Source organism: Aythya ferina (assembly GCF_964211825.1).
Source record: "Aythya ferina genome assembly, chromosome: 1".
In the NCBI taxonomy this organism is placed as follows: Eukaryota; Metazoa; Chordata; class Aves; order Anseriformes; family Anatidae; genus Aythya; species Aythya ferina.
Genome location: NC_140296.1, coordinates 96,517,010 through 96,532,420, shown reverse-complemented (window position 1 = coordinate 96,532,420; position 15,411 = coordinate 96,517,010). Strand labels below are relative to the sequence as shown.

The window sequence follows — 15,411 nt, the reverse complement described above, 5'->3', positions numbered from 1 at the left end:
TTCCTGAAAGTGAATGGTCACTGGGATATAGCCACTAAACTCTCCAGAATTGTACTGGACAAATCATACTTACAGATTACAACACATTTGGAAGCACTGTAAAAAAAAAAAATAATAAAAAAAAATAAAGCTGATCTTGGCTCAGAAATACCAAGCATCTCTCCAAGATTAATGCTGGTAGGAAGGCAGCCTGTAAAGCCCTGAGAGGTTGTATGCAATTGGTGGTCCGATTTGGGCACCTTGGCAGACACAGCACGTCACTGAGCTGACACTAAGCCAAATGACTGATAAATTACAGAACTCTTTTCTAGATGCAATTAATTATTATATATTTTCTCAACATGAGTTTGTATGAGGGAACTTTTTAAACGTTCATTTTAGAATTTTTTTACCCTTAAAAAAAAGAAAAAGAAAATCACTTTTTGTTACATGTGAGTTGGGTTGGGTGGGGGGACATTGTGGATAATGAAGTTTTTGTAATATTATTAAATACATTTTCAAGACTAAGATGTGACAAATCCAGACTTTTACTGCAACAGTGGTGTCTACTTTCATGCTGCTCTGTTTGCCACTGTGATACTTCAGTTTGTTCAAATGGAGCAGTCAAAACCCTTGAAACAGAAAAGCTGGGAATCAGGTGAGCTCACCTTAGCTTTGAGGGGTTTGCTCTGTATGTACATTCCACGTGGATCCTGGTGTTTGTTCAGCCCAAACACTCCTGTCCTACATGCATATCAATGTATCTAGAGTTAAATACATGCTTATATATATATATGTGATTATTTGTATATATAATATAAAAACACAGCTACTTTGTCGTTGTCAAATACTGAGTAAATCTAACAAAAACGTTTATAGGCACACAGTTTTGTTTGTTCCTTTAAATATTTTACAATAATGGCCATCCTTGGGAAATTATTTTTCTGTACATATGTGGATATATTTAGGACCTAATTTAAATGAATAAAGAACATGTTAAACTAGCCTAGTTGCTTGATCTAGTTGTCAGAAAAAGGTTCTGCTACAACTGTAGGTGAATTCCTCATGCTTCTTGTAGCACTGCAAAGTGTTGCTAACCCTGGATTTAGCGTTTGTGTCTGGGATCTCAGCCTGTTGTGCAAGTGAAGGGAGTTGTTGCTTCCTCTGAGCCCTTTTGTCAGGCTCTCAGGCAGCAGCTCCTGCCTTCCACAGTGAGCACAGATGACAGAAGAAGAGGGGAGAAAAGGAAGAAATAGAGGCAGAAAGAAAACATAGGAGCTTGGTAAGCAGCAGGCTCTTCTGCCCTCAAAAAAAAAAAGGGGGTGGTTTGTCTAGCAGGTGATGGCCTGGCAGTGAAATCCCTCCCAGGCAGTGGCTGCTCCACAGGGCAGGGCCTCGAGGTGAAACCCACACTCACCTGGAGGAAGGGAGAAAGTGGGTGCAGGACCACAGAGCCCTCCTGGTGCTGGTCTGGGCGCCTGGGCAACTCGTGCTCTTGGCTCTCTCTTCCTCTTGCCTTGCCTCATCAGGGGTAAAATGCAAAGCCTCCCCCATGGGGATGGTTTTCCCGATGGGCTTTGGCTGAATGATCAGTAGCAGCCTTGCCAATGTTCTCCTGCTGTGGCTGATCACAAAATATCTTACGAGAACGTTACCCAACACCTTTGCTTCAGCCTGTGAGGAAGGAATGGAAATGGCAAGCACGGTGCTCTTGGCACTCACCAAGTGTCTGCGCTGGGTTGAAGCTCTTCCTCCTGTCCAGGCTATAAATTGTAAAGGGTTAGCGCTTTTCAGCGGGCTAATTCACTGCTAACAGCTTTTGCAGAACACCCTATTTCAGTCCTCAACTTGCCAAAACAGAGTTTAGATTCTACCAACCTTTGCAGGCTTTGTCATGGGTACTTTTTACTTCGTGTTGGTAAATTGTTGAAAACCGTAGTATTTTTTCAATGTTATTACTTAGAATTGGGGAATATCCTCCCTGATGATGGTGGTGTTACTTTCTAGTGCACTTTTTGTTGCCAAACAAATGGTATCAGTTAACTTCTTTTTCTTAAAAAAGGAAGTGTTTTACTGTATGTTGTATTCATAAGATCCTAAAGATTGCAAAGGCGTAATAAAATAACTGTTATGTGTATGTCTTAAGATCTGGCCAGATAGGAGGAAAAAGTTACTTTTCCTTTTTTCAGAGAAAATACAATGCACTTGTTTTGTTCATTTACATCATAGGCAACTATTCTACAGTTATACATCCATACTGTGAATTTTTTGTTTGTTTGTTTAAAGCATTTGTAGTAGGTATAATGAATAATTACAAATCATATACCACTGTTTCTCATCGGACAATCTCAACTGTACTTCGGTTGCTCTGAATGTGTTGTTTCCTCTGCCATACTTGGTTAAACAATTCTATTTACAGGCGGTATCAAAACTAAACCAGTCTTTCAGCTGCATTCACCTGTTTGAGGAATTATGCCACATCCCAGACTGCATTCATCGAGGTTGAAACTGCAGATCGGATTTTAGTCTGTGCAATTCATTTGACACAGATGAGACTGTAGTTGTGCAAGTGAAATTATGCAAGAATAAACCCTGTTTTTTTTTCCAAGCTTCACTGTGTATTGTTACTTGTCTTCAGTACTTTTCAAGAAAGTGATACCAAGGACATATTAAATCTTTAGATTCCTGTTTGAAAAAAGGACTACGTAGCTATAAGCCAAGTGATGACTCGGCAGTGAATGTTAGCAGCATTTAACACCTGTGACACACGCCACCTTTCATCTCAGTAACAGACTGTTTGCACTTGGAAAAACGAGAGTTGGCCAAATGCATAGCAAGATAGAAAAAACAGCAAACAACAAATAAAAGAACCCCTAAAAGGTGAGTGCTTAATATGCCAGATGTCATTATTACTTTATATAGACCCTGCTCTGGGGCCAGGCGTGTCATCTGCAATGTTTATCCAGCTTGCTGGTGACTGTGCCTCAGCTGTACGAGAACATAGGAAGTCCCACTCTGGTCTTTCCCATTTTTTTGTTAATAATTACTGCATTTGGCCAGCAGCCCTGAGGTCAGTGTCCTCAATATCCTATGAAGAGGTGAGTCCATTTGTCTAGCTCTGCACTTGCTAAAGCCTGCACCTTGATCGATGTGTTTCTTTGCAGCTGTTTTAGGGCTGGATTGGCACAATGTACAGTAGCATAGCCCAAGTGTTATTCCATGTTAAACTCCCCACAGAAAGATTTTAGAGGGTAATCTTAGTTTAAGGCATGTATATAGCTCTGTTGAACTCTACAGATGTGGAAGTAAAGCAGGCCTGAAGTAGCTGTTGAGAACACACTGATGACAAGACAGCTTCGCAGCCCTTGTCACCTTTAGGAAGGAATCTGCTGGTTGCAGTTTCAGTGTCTTCTCTTCCCATACAGAGAAGCAGCACATGCAGCAGCAGGATCATTGAACTGCCAACCAGACAGCTTCCTGCTTGGGAGTTTTCTCTGGAGACTGACTGCAACCCTGTGACCACATTTATCAGCTAATACAGAGTTATTCTCTGTATCCTCCAGAGCAACATTCACCTGTGACACAGGTGAGCTGCATCACCAAAGGGTCAGTGAACACTGTTAAACTTCCTAGTTTTATCATCTGTCTCCCCCTGCTGTGTTTTGGAATCAAAATACTTGAAACCATCAATTCAAGAATAGCTTTATTGTTTCCACCTTATAAGTTTCATTGCAAATGGACAGGACAGCTTGCTAGATAGTCTCTCTCATGATTTTGGTGAGTTTCTGGATCTTTGTCCTCGTCGACATATCTACATACTTCTCCCCAATATTGACGATCATTCCACCAAGCACTGATGGATCCGTCTAAAGAAGAAATATTGAACAGGAATGCCATTAGCAAAAAATTGCTGACCTAGTATACAATTTTTACATTTGTAAAAAGAGAATTTTGCAAACAGTACATTCTGAAGTTAAGATTTTAGTAATTAAAGCATCATCAGGTCTAGAAGAAAGCACAGAAGTGTATTAAATAAAATGAATACACACCATATTTTTATTGTTTGTTCCTTTTTAAAGAAAAAAAAAAAGAGAGAGAGAAGCTCAATTGAACATTAACTTGATTAAATATATGTACAAATCAGAAATCCGTACCTTGGTCTCCAGCTTCAAGATCTCTCCCTTAGCCAAGAATCCATTCAGAGCACTTTTTAGGTCAGTGAGACTGGCATCATCCAAGGGCTGAAAAATTTGAGCAGAAGACAAGGAAAATTAAGGACTTAAAAATTCAAATAATATAATGACAACACTAATTTTTCTCTTCAGATTTTTATAACAAATGGCACTTCCAGCAAGGCAAAGTAAGCAACCTTCTTGGACAGCAATAACCACGTGACAGCACAGACACAAAGATCACTTTGTGCTCCTTTAATTTCATGAAACATTGTGTTCTCTGCATATGTATTTCTAGCAAAAGCTTCATGGTAACATCTTCAGCAAGCAAGCATATTTACTTGCCAAACTAAGCACTCAACAGAAGACCTTCACAGCATCATTTAGGCTATATAAGAAAAGATAAATTTTGCTGTTTCTAACAGTTCAGATTATTTGCCTAAGAAAAGTTTGATGTAAAGCACAGGACAGCAACTCAGGACACGGGCAGAGATCACCCAGCTCTTCTACTGCAGGCTCGACCAATGCCCTTGGCTAAGTACACCTCTCCCCATCACCATAGAGGAACTTTACATCCCCGTGGGAGAAGCACTGTGAAATTACCCTTGCATTCCCAAACAGCTGCTCATATATCACTGTGACAGAAATTAAAGATTTCACAGAAAAGTAGTGTTTTTGCATTACTGGCAATTTAAATAATTTCTGTTTAATAGCTAACAGTCGAGAGCCAAAAGAAACCATCACCGCTACCGCCACAACAGGCAGCAGGAAAGTAACTTTACTTATGAATTATTTGGGAAAATTCATGAAAAGGTTTACACAGGCTTGTGAGTTTACACATCCCTGAAGGCTATCAACTAGATTAACAGTCTGTGCTTGTGGCCTACAGAGAGCCAGTCACCCTGAGATAAGTGACACTTTTTACTTAGTCCACTAGGCAGTTCATTTTAGCCCCAACCAAGGCCTACAGAATTACTTGATGTACATAGCAGGCAAGCTCCTGCTCATAACAGACCTGGGCATGGATCCATCACCAAAGAAATTAATTAAGTGCCAGAATCCCCACATCTCCATCCTCACAGCTTACGGATACATCTTCCTTCTCACCTTTATAAGAATCAGCAAGAAGCATCTGCCTTTGAAAAATTCCTCCCGCAGTTCCAGAATTAGCCACTTCCACAATTACTGCAGACAGCGAATTATGTAGCTGCTTCTTGCAGCTTCTCGCATTCTAAGAATGCCACAGGCATTCTTAGTCCTCAGCCTTCTGCTTTGCTCTAACATCTGATCAGTACCATTTCAGTGACAGAAATAAGACCGGAGGCAGACAAGGCTGACTTATCAGCCACTGGGTTCACACATAAGAAAGAAAGATGTTACCTGCTAAGCTGAAACAGCAGGAACACATTTAATCGTTTACCAACAATTTTTGGATATCAAAACACTATTCGGAGAGACACTTTCATCCTAGGAGAGGTGAGATTTTTCCTCACTACTCACACAGCAAGATGCTTGTATTATAGAAACCAAAATAAAGCTAAGTAATTTTGCCTTTTATGCCTGTATCTGTTCAGGTGAACCTAGAGGTTCCCAACCTACCTGCGCGGTGGTGACCGTGCACAGCACCTCTCCTCGGTACGCGCTCATGATCTTCCCAAAGGCAGACACAATGCCTGGAGTGTAGCGCAAGCGACCGTTCTCAGCAAGCAAGTCTGGAAGAAGTAGATGTGTCAAGGGTTTAAAGCACCCGCTGGAAGCAGATTTGGTTTGCTACCAGTACCAACCAGCAGCCTTGGATGTTTCTCAAAATCGAAGTGATTACTCACTCATCAGGTTGACAGTAATAGGGGACATCTTCTCTTTAGCTAGAGCGTCATTCACAGCTTTTTGTTTAACTGTGCTCTTGGTATGAGGGTTCATGACAACGCTGGACAGTTTGGGGTCCTTCAAAAGAGTCTACGAGGACACACACGCAACATTATAACAATAAAACAAACACACCACAAATCCTCCAGGCCTGAACAAACCATCCAAGTGGGCAACAAGGTCGCTCCTTGAGCAAGCCTGAAGAGATGAGAAGCGAGCAGGATGATGGCAACCCCAGGTGCAGCTCACTTACAGGAGGTATCTTTGTTTTAGGGGTGTTTTAGGGGCGGTGCTCCCCTCGCACAGCTTGGACCCGCTGTCCCACCTCCCCCCCCCAAAGCAGGGGCACCCCACGCCCTATGTAGACGGCTGCTGCCGGGCTGCTCACCCACACGCGGTGCAGCTCCTTCTCCACCTGCTCCAGCTTCTTCTGCTTGGTGGCGGCCGAGTACAGCGCGGTGGCATAGCGGCCCTCCAGCCCGTACACCTGTACGGGGGGCTGCGGGCGACAGCGCGGCTCAGGGGCAGCCCCGGCACGGGGAGCCCCGGCACGGGGAGCCCCAGGACGGGGGGACCCGCCGGCTCCCACCCGCTCCCCACTCACCTTGACCAGCTTGGACACCGGCCTGGCCGCCGACGTGCTCAGCTGCCGCACCTGCGGGACGGGACGGGACAGCACAACAGTGGCCTCGCAGCCCCTCACCGCCTCCCCCCTTCCCTCCCTCACCGCCCTCCCCGCGCCATCACCTTCAGCGCCAGCCCGGCCGCCGCCATTTTGTTTCTGTCCGCTGGAGGTCACGGCGCCGCCCGGCCCCGCGCAGGCATGGCGGCCGCACCGCCCCTCAGCGCTGCGCGGCCCGCTGGGGGATGTAGGCTGCAGGCGCTGCCCTCCCCGCATCAGCTCCATGTGCAGGGCGGACCGGGAGCGCTAGGTGTTGCTGTTGCTACGAGTTGGAGGATTAGTGCTCGCTCAAAAGCAGAGAATTAGGCTAGGCTTTCCTCAAGACTTCCTCTTTAGGAAATACAGTCTGAATACGGAAGCTGGTACAGCATCCCCTCAGAAACACGATGCTGTAACCAACATGTGGTGTTCTGGGTGCTGGAATTGAGCTCCTGCTATCGCCGGTTGTATTTGCTCTGGGGACATGCAAACCCACAAGCGTAGTTCATGATAGCTTTAACCATTCTAACACCATTCTTCTTGATATTTTTAATAACTACGGTACTAAGAAAAACACATCTAAAATGAAGAAAAGGATTTGTTTTTCTTTAAGGGAAAACATACATTTTTATTTTTATTTTATTTTATTTTATTTTATTTTATTTTATTTTATTTTATTTTATTTTATTTTATTTTATTTTATTTTTGTGGTAATGTGCATGCACTGAAACTTGGGAAAAGTACAGAGAATGAATTTGTTTGAAATGGGGTCCTGTATCCAAAATTTCATTAGAGTAACCTTGAAACACTCCATGATCTTTTAGCACTCCAAGATCTTTTAGTCACTATCCATCGTATTTGAGCAGTTGTGACAGAGCAGTGAGGTTCCCACTGACTGGAAAAGAGGAAATATAATGCCTATTTTTTAAAAGGCATTTTTTAAAAGGGAAAAAAAGAAGACCTGGTGAACTAGAGGCCAGTCAATCTCACTTCTGTGCCCAGCAAGATCATGGAGCAGGTCCTCCTGGATACTATGCTAAGGCACATGGAAAACAAGAAGGTGATTGTTGACAGACTCAAGTTTTTTTTCCTCCTACAAAGCATTTGGACTCCCTGTAGTGCCCGTCCTTCATTATTTGACATTTACCTCCATCCCTTGTTTCAGCGTGTTCATGTAGGTTCAATACTGCTGAGCACTCACGCACATACTCTGATTACAAGGTCTCCCATGAGAAACACCTGGAAGAACATCCACTTGCAGGTCTGTTGGTTTATGTGGAGGTCACTGTTTGTGGCATTGTAACCTCAGAGTACTCATTCTTAGGAAATATAGTGTTATTCGTATTCATAATGCATCATAACAAGCATTCTCCTGTTGAGACAGACTAGATCTGAAATCCTACTGAATATATCCTCTCTACTTCTATTTGAGAAATCTTCAAAATAATTTTTAGTTTAGATTAATTTAAACACACGTTTGTGCTTGTTGAAGACATGGACTTCACACATGCCTCGCAGCCACAGAGCTCACTGTAATCAGCACTTTTAAGTCTTTAGAAAGAATGTGTAATTCTTCATTATTATTCTACCATGGTAGCAGTGGGGAAGTGTTTCAAGCAGGGTCCAGCTGTATGCACCATCATAAAACTCGTAGTAAGACAGACCATTCCACAGAGTGCTTGCAGCATGTAGAGGTAAAATGAGATGAAGCTTGTAACAACACATCTGGTGTCCTCACGATGATGAGAGCATATCTGTTTATTTCCACAAAATATGCCAAACTTAGCCTCCACCAAACTACGGCCAGCTCCTTCAAAAAGCACATGAAACGCCAAAAAAAAAGTCCAGTAATTAAACTAGTGACTCAAAATCTTTAAGGAGGCTAAAAACACCAAGTACTTTAGTCCCTCACCTTGAAAATCACCTGAAACTTTAGCTTTCGGCCTGTTTGGAGTGCTCCTCTGCACCTGCTAGCCAGTAATTGCAGCCAGCTGTTTCCCTTTGGCTGAGCCTGGTATTCCCATACTCAGCATGGGAGGGTCCCAGAGCAGCCGGGGTGTAGCTGCAAACAAGTTCCTGACCTCTATAAAAAGTTTGTTATTTACAAGAAACAGAGGAGACTTCCACTCAACAGTGCTCAAGCTAGGTTCAGGGAACGTGACATAGAAAAGCTATGACCTACCTCACCTCTCTGTTGCTACTGTGGTTTTGCTCCTGTGGCTGCTGAAGGAAGCTTTTTTTATTTATTTTTTTCTTCTTTCAGGGTCTGCCCTTTTCTTTCCCAGAAGCAGTGAGTGCTCCTGCTGAATCTAATTCACTTGGTTGTTTTTCGTACCTTTGCCCTGCAAACTGTTCTGCATGGGCAGGTAAGTGCAAGTGCTCTGTCACACAGGCTCCCTGGGGACTAAGCCGTCGCAGGTGGAGTGACCCGCACACTAAAACCTAGCTGCCTAGGCAAGACCTGACTCATTTTGCCATTAACAAAAGGGTTTTTCACTCAGTAACAGCAGGCAGACAACATTTTCTTTTTTCCTTCCAAGCTGGCAAGAGCGATTGTAAAACCACATAGATTGTTAGGGGAATTCAGAATAGGAGCAGCAGCCCTATTAATTGAGTTAGGATGCTGAACTCACTGACCTCAGCATCAGAGCACTCCACTGAAAATTATTTGTAGGGGTATTTGCAAAACCAAGCACCTGTGCCTACATTTTCCTGCCCTCCAAAGGGGATTTCCATCTAGCACTGCTATATGATAAAATGATAAGTCGTTATGATGTTATTGTGCCACGAGCACCCCAGAAGTATCACGTGTACGACAGTTTACTTTCTGTGCTGCCATAGTAATCTGTTGTAAAAGGGAAAGACAACCGCAATTAAGTACTTGTAGCTTCATTGGCAAAATGTCTACTCTGAGTCTCTTTTAGAGTAATTTAATAAGCCTGAAAAATTGAGGTTGAGCTATGACATGATTTTAATAGATCAGCAAAATTAACACTAATCAGCAAGGCCTTATACTGGAAATGGTGATGAGGGCTCACTTGGACATTTGACCATTTTAGAAGACGTCCACAAAATATTACTTGTAAAAATAACTGATTCTGGAAAATATACAAATAATTGGCATGTTCTGGTGTAGGTAAGTGCTAACAGTTGAGCTTTGCCATCTCACAGATTGGCAGAGCAGCAGCTAGAACATTGTACTGAGACTCGGGAGAGTTGGGATCTATTTTCAGCTCTGCTTTGGGCCTGCTGATTGGCTTCTAATTATTCTGCACCTCAGTTCCCCCATCTGTAAAAAAGCAAGAATGAGACCAACATCCTTTACAAACAACTTTAAATTAGGTCGATGAAACACGCTTTATTAATAGCAATGATACCTTCTCACACACGCTGCCATTAAAAAAAATAAATTCACAACTGTCAGTCAAATTATGGTAATGTGCAAGTGGCTATGGAGAAAATAAAGTAGAGGAGGACCTTCATGCCTGCTCCATTACTGCTGTGGAAAGCGGGATGTTAATCCTTGTCCCACCTCTAGAGTCAGAATGGCAAAAAAAATGAGATTTTGGTCCATGTACTGGAGGTCTGTCACAGGAATGACCACTGAACTGACAGGCTCAGCAGAAATCCTTGACTGAGCAGGCCTAGAACATGAGCCACATCTCAGCCAGAGACAGCTAACAGTCTAGGTACCTCTTTTACAGGATTAAAAGTGCACCTGTGAGTGGAAAACATCTCTTGCTTCAGTTTAAACTTGGGCCAGATACTGGCTTGAGTCGTACCAGGGTGAATCTCTGATCTCGTCAGTGTTTTCTCTGCAGAGCTGAGACCCCAGGCTGCCATCCACTTGCTGCGAGTAGGTCTTTGCATCTGCCTTGAGCTGGAATCAGCTGTCCTGTGCGTGGATGCAGGGGTCTTGCCGAACGAGCATATTGCAGCATTCTGTATCAGACAGATGCCTCAGCAGATTCTGGTTGCATATTAGAGCTACAGCTTGCTCGTTGCCACAAGAGGGAAGCCAATACTAATATTATAACTGCGTTCATGTAGTAACTATGGTTATTGTGGCAAGATTTTGATCCATTTCAAGGCTGTTGCGTGTCTCCTCTTTCCTTGTAGCAAACTTGCATTTGATCATATGTCAGCAACCGAGGAACATTATTCCACATTCCTTTGCTCAATGTCCTGTGAAATGAATTTCATGGATTTGCCTGCGTCGTTTGAACGGTGCATACATAAACCTGAAAGAGAAAGTAGGGACGGAACCGAGCTGGTTGTTTTCATAGCAAATCTGAACGGTCCACATGCAAGAAAGGGGAAATTTGGTGGGCACGGCAGCTGGTAAAATAAGGAAGGTGTTTTCCCTCATTTGGCTGAATATGAAAAGTTTATTAAAGAGTATTCAAGGAACTGTAGACATAACTATTTCTAGTAGCTCTTGCCCTGTAGTAATGATAAGTGAATTCAGCAAGTCTGCTGACTCTCGTTCCTTAGCCTGTTCTGCAGTGAACGTGAGCACCTCCTTTACGGATTCATTTATTACGGTGAGCCTGATCTCATTTACTGTGCTACAGACCGGAGTAACTGCTGGCTTCAGGAACTTCACTGAATCACTTATCTTGTGGTGTGTTATCTCTGAAAGTCACCCTTGTTTAGATCACATGTCTACGGCTTAAATCCGATAGGTCAAGATTTGTCGTTACATTTCATGCTGCGGCCAGACGCTGTGGTATGTGCACAGCCCTTGTCAGAAAGGTCTTTGGAAAGTGGCGAAAGCAGAGCTTTTGCGTAGGGGAATTTGAAGAACAGCCTGGGTGTAACAGGGATTCATCAATCACATTTCTTTGGTCAGTGCTTTCCTGGTCTGTCTTCTAGATCGCTGCAAAATAGAAACACACGAGAGAAGATTTCTGTAGAGCGCTGCTGGCATATGACAATGGTTAAAGATCACAATTCTTGGTATTTGGAAGTCATGATTTGGCTTGTGTATTTTTTGAGGAACAGCAGAACTGTGAAGCCAGAAGCACTGCAGAAAGGCACGCATGTTGAGGCTTCCTAGGAAGCCCCCTAGGGTGTTCCCTGCAAGTGCAGGAGAGGGAATCGGGGCAAGGTTATGAAAGTCACAGACATAGATTGCAGTCCCCAAAGGACCTTTGCATAACTAGCTTCTTTGTTAAAGGATTTTTTTTTTTTAATATTTTAGGAACATTTAATGATATATGGGATATTTTGTTCTCTTCCCCCGTCCCTTTAGAGAAGTCGTACCTTACACTGTTTTCCTAAAGGTACTGCTGGTCTCATAGAAATTGTTAAGCTTAAAAGGGGAAACCTAGCTGGAAATATTGTAATCCCCCAGGTGGACAGACACCTTTCACAGACCTTACAGTACATTGTTCTTCCCATAATACTTCTGTTTCTCCTTTCCCTCCATTGCTGTTTCAGGCCCCAAGTACGTGAGCAGTCACACTGCCTCCAGTGAGAATATTCACATGACTAAGGCCATGCGCTTGCATAGGGATTTCCCGAATCAAGGGCATGAAAGGAAATGGCCAGGTTAAAAATAATGGGTTGGTTTTATCCCCGGTGTAATGCCTTTGACACTAGTGGAATTATACAGGGCTGAAACGGGTCCAATCTGTCCAAACAGAGAACTGCCTCCAGCTCCCTCACCTGCTGTTTTCTGTATCCATATTTATGGCATAATCAAAGTCAATACTCCATTCCCCAGCTTTGGCCAGCTGAGCCTGAGGGGGTTTCAGATCGCTTTGCACCAGCAGGAGCTGCTCTCCTTCAGCACAACATCTCCTGAGGTGCCAGGTGAGTTTTCCCCGCAGAGCTATTAGGGATATGCCTGTGGGGCTTCACCAGAGCCGATGATCCACACGTCCCCACTGCCACGGGGTGGCTGATGGCAGAGCAGGTTTCACCTCTCCTGCCACTTGCCTGCTCCTGACTGATGCTGAGCCCTTCTGTGGCCTTATCAGGAGCTGCTGGTCTTGGGGAGAGAGCTCCTCTTTTCTTAGTTGGTGTCTTGGTCGATCCACTTTGTGTTCTCCTGCACCAGCGCTGCCCTGCTCTTTGTGGGTGTTAAGTGCTCCAGGTGAATGCTCACATTTGAAATCAGCTGGTGCGGAAACACAAAGGTAATAATAATTAAAAAAAGAGGAGGGAAAAAAAAGGGGTTGTTAGGTTTAGAGGAAAACCCTCTTAAAAATGCTTCTTCCTCCTTTCTCTGGCTATCCTGCCCTGTGCCTGTGTGGTGTTAGGAGTCGCTCAGCTATGAAACTCCAACCTGGGACCCAGGTGAGCTCACACACCTCTGTGTGTGCTGCTTCTGTGCAGCCATGCATGGCTTTCTTCAGGCCAGGAAAAGCATCTGGTGTACCTGCCATAGGTACCACTCAAACACTCCTTCGCATGGGACGGACCTCCAAAGGTCAAAAATTATGGAGCCAGGAGAGAGGGGAGCAGCAAGGAAAAGAGAGGAGAGAAAAAAAAAATCACAACAAAACATCTAGCATCCAGGGCTCATGACTGCTTCGACAAGATCTATCTTTAGTTATAATAGTGAGTCACATCATTGTGATCCGACTTTACGGGTAGTTTGAGGTATGAGCCAGGCCATGGGATTGCGAGCGAGAGCGAGAGCATCACGGGATGCAGCTGTAAAATTCCACTACTCTCTCAATCAGGTTCGAAGAGCACTAAGAAACAGGAAGCAGAGAGGGGAGGGGGGCATGTGTGTGTGTGTATATATATATATATGTTTTTTTTTTTCTTTTTTCCAGTGGAAAATTATTGCAGCGCGCGGCGCATCGTGATGCAGCTCATCAGGGTGGCGAGCGCGGCGGCGGAGACGTCTCGGCAGCCGGATCCTGAGTGGAGCAGGCACCTCTTCCCGCACTGCTCGGGGTGTGCAAAGTGTCACGTCGAGCCCACCCCGCCAGCCACCACGAGCGAATGCAGGATTTTCGTGGCTGGTGCCGTGTCTCCTAGCAACATTGCTAGGCAGCAAGCTATACATCACGCGCGGCGCCGGCTACTACGGTATAGCGGGGCTGTTCCCAGCTCTTTTTCCCATCTATAAAATATTAATTTTCTGCTCGCAAAGGGGCGGCGGCACCTGCGGGTCGAGAGGCGCTCCCTCCTGGGTGGACGCGTGCAGCTCCCGTTGGCTGTCGCGGGGATCACGAGCAGCCCCAGGCTGGGCTGAGCTCCTGGTATGTAAAATGTGGGTGTGATTCCTGAGATATAAACACTTTCCGTGCCTGAGGTGGGGTACAGGTTGGCTTTGGCATGAATAAATGCATAAATAACCAGGCAGTGCAGATTATCCCCCCCCCCTCCCCTCTTTCCTTCTTTGACTCATATGAGCAGATCCTGATGCGAGGACCACATGTCTGTGTACACAAAGAGAGGGAAATTTCGTCGACATTTGGAGATTTTGATTTTATATTTTTTTTTAGGCTCCTCCACACCAGGGCACCGTGGATGAGAGCCCGTATCACAAACGCCAGTGATGATTTTCTAGATTGATGGGTGTGATTTCAGCAGAGACTGCCTGCCAAGCCCCCTCCCCGAAATGATTGCATAACCCAGCTGTTGCATGCGCAAAAAAAAAAAAAAAAAAAAAAAAAAAAAAAAGGAGAGAGGGAGAGAAAAAAAAATAGTCCTATTCTATAAGAAGTGGAGTCGTTATTACAGAAGGTAAACAACAGAGCCTGATCTCCAGAGCTGCAGAGAAGACGTATCTGCAGCTCATTTCAGGTGTGCAGACCCAGAATAGGAGCTGCCTTGCTTGAGGGCAAAAGGAGCCTCTTGCAAAGGGTCTACCCAGGACAGGGTTTCAATAAATCTCTGGATTTAAAACCTTAATTTTTTAAACATATTGTTACTCACAGTGTTACCAGGTGGCAAGAAGGGAGGGATGCAAAAGAGCTGGTAAAAGGCAGCAGATCGGTTCTGGCGTCTGAAGGCTGTGTTTTTCTTCTGCACGTCAGCGGACAGACTTATTGTTTAAGCCAAAGCAAAGAGGGAAGCAAGAGGGGAAAACCACACTGTCAAAATACACAACGGTCTGCGAGATGAACAGCTGCATCGCCCCTCATCTACGCTTGCAGATATGGCAGCACTGACGGAGTCAGCAAAACTGCGTTTTGTCCTACAATTCTTGTTTAAGGGAGCAGAAATTTAGTTTTGACTTAACCCATTCTGCTGCGGGCGTATCTTACTGCATTTTGGGGTACATGGTGGAACCAGAGGAATCAGACTTCCCTACAACAGGGCGGTAGGTCTTCGCACTACAAATTTCTGAGGGGTACAGCGACTACAGTTTGATACTGAAAGCACTCTCACAGTGTTCAGCGATGTTTGTCCATCAACAGAACAAAGCAGCACAACTTCCATTTCATGTTTTTCATGAAATCACAGTAGACTGAAGTGAATTTGATGTCCAAGGTACAGGCTTCTTGGTCTTTGTACATAAGGCCAATTTAATCCCAGGAGAAGATGCTCAGAATTTGCACTGAGAGTAGTATCTGAATGTAGCACTTTGAAGTGATAACTACTACTACAGAGGAGTAAAACATCCCAAGTAAAATACCGTCCCTTGCATACCCATGCTTCAGGCACATCTATAAGCCTGTCCTGGTTTTGCAGCCATTTTTGCTGATGATATACAAAAAAAAAAAGGAATTTTCATCACCTGTCTTTTTCTGACTTGAAGGAATTGGA

General features: G+C 44.3%; 1 protein-coding gene and 2 long non-coding RNA genes across 3 annotated transcripts; 1 reads left to right on the top strand and 2 right to left on the bottom strand.

The window, feature by feature from the left end:
* Positions 1-3,665: 3,665 nt before the first annotated feature.
* ATP5PO (ATP synthase peripheral stalk subunit OSCP) lies at positions 3,666-6,879 on the bottom strand. The gene is made up of 7 exons (XM_084526662.1): positions 6,765-6,879; positions 6,622-6,672; positions 6,406-6,516; positions 5,978-6,107; positions 5,751-5,863; positions 4,134-4,220; positions 3,666-3,845 (listed from the first exon to the last, which is right to left on the bottom strand). The coding sequence occupies exons 1-7, from the start codon at positions 6,789-6,791 to the stop codon at positions 3,732-3,734; spliced, it is 633 nt and encodes a 210-aa protein (XP_084382788.1). The 5' UTR covers positions 6,792-6,879; the 3' UTR covers positions 3,666-3,731.
* Positions 6,880-9,380: 2,501 nt separating this feature from the next.
* LOC311440147 lies at positions 9,381-14,183 on the top strand. Its single transcript, XR_014695224.1, has 3 exons — positions 9,381-9,814; positions 13,467-13,898; positions 14,145-14,183. It is a non-coding gene; the product is annotated as an uncharacterized lncRNA (long non-coding RNA).
* Positions 10,011-14,705, bottom strand: LOC311440149. Its single transcript, XR_014695225.1, has 2 exons — positions 14,578-14,705; positions 10,011-11,557 (listed from the first exon to the last, which is right to left on the bottom strand). It is a non-coding gene; the product is annotated as an uncharacterized lncRNA (long non-coding RNA).
* Positions 14,706-15,411: the final 706 nt, after the last annotated feature.

Excerpts from the sequence above, each read along its gene's own strand:
- ATP5PO (XM_084526662.1), bottom strand. The coding sequence starts at position 6,791 with ATGGCGGCGGCCGGGCTGGCGCTGAAG. Across the intron at positions 6,517-6,621 it reads CGGTGTCCAAGCTGGTCAAG|CCCCCCGTACAGGTGTACGG; the intron begins GTGAGTGGGGAG and ends TGTCGCCCGCAG. Across the intron at positions 4,221-5,750 it reads GCACGGTCACCACCGCGCAG|CCCTTGGATGATGCCAGTCT; the intron begins GTAGGTTGGGAA and ends CAAATTTTTCAG.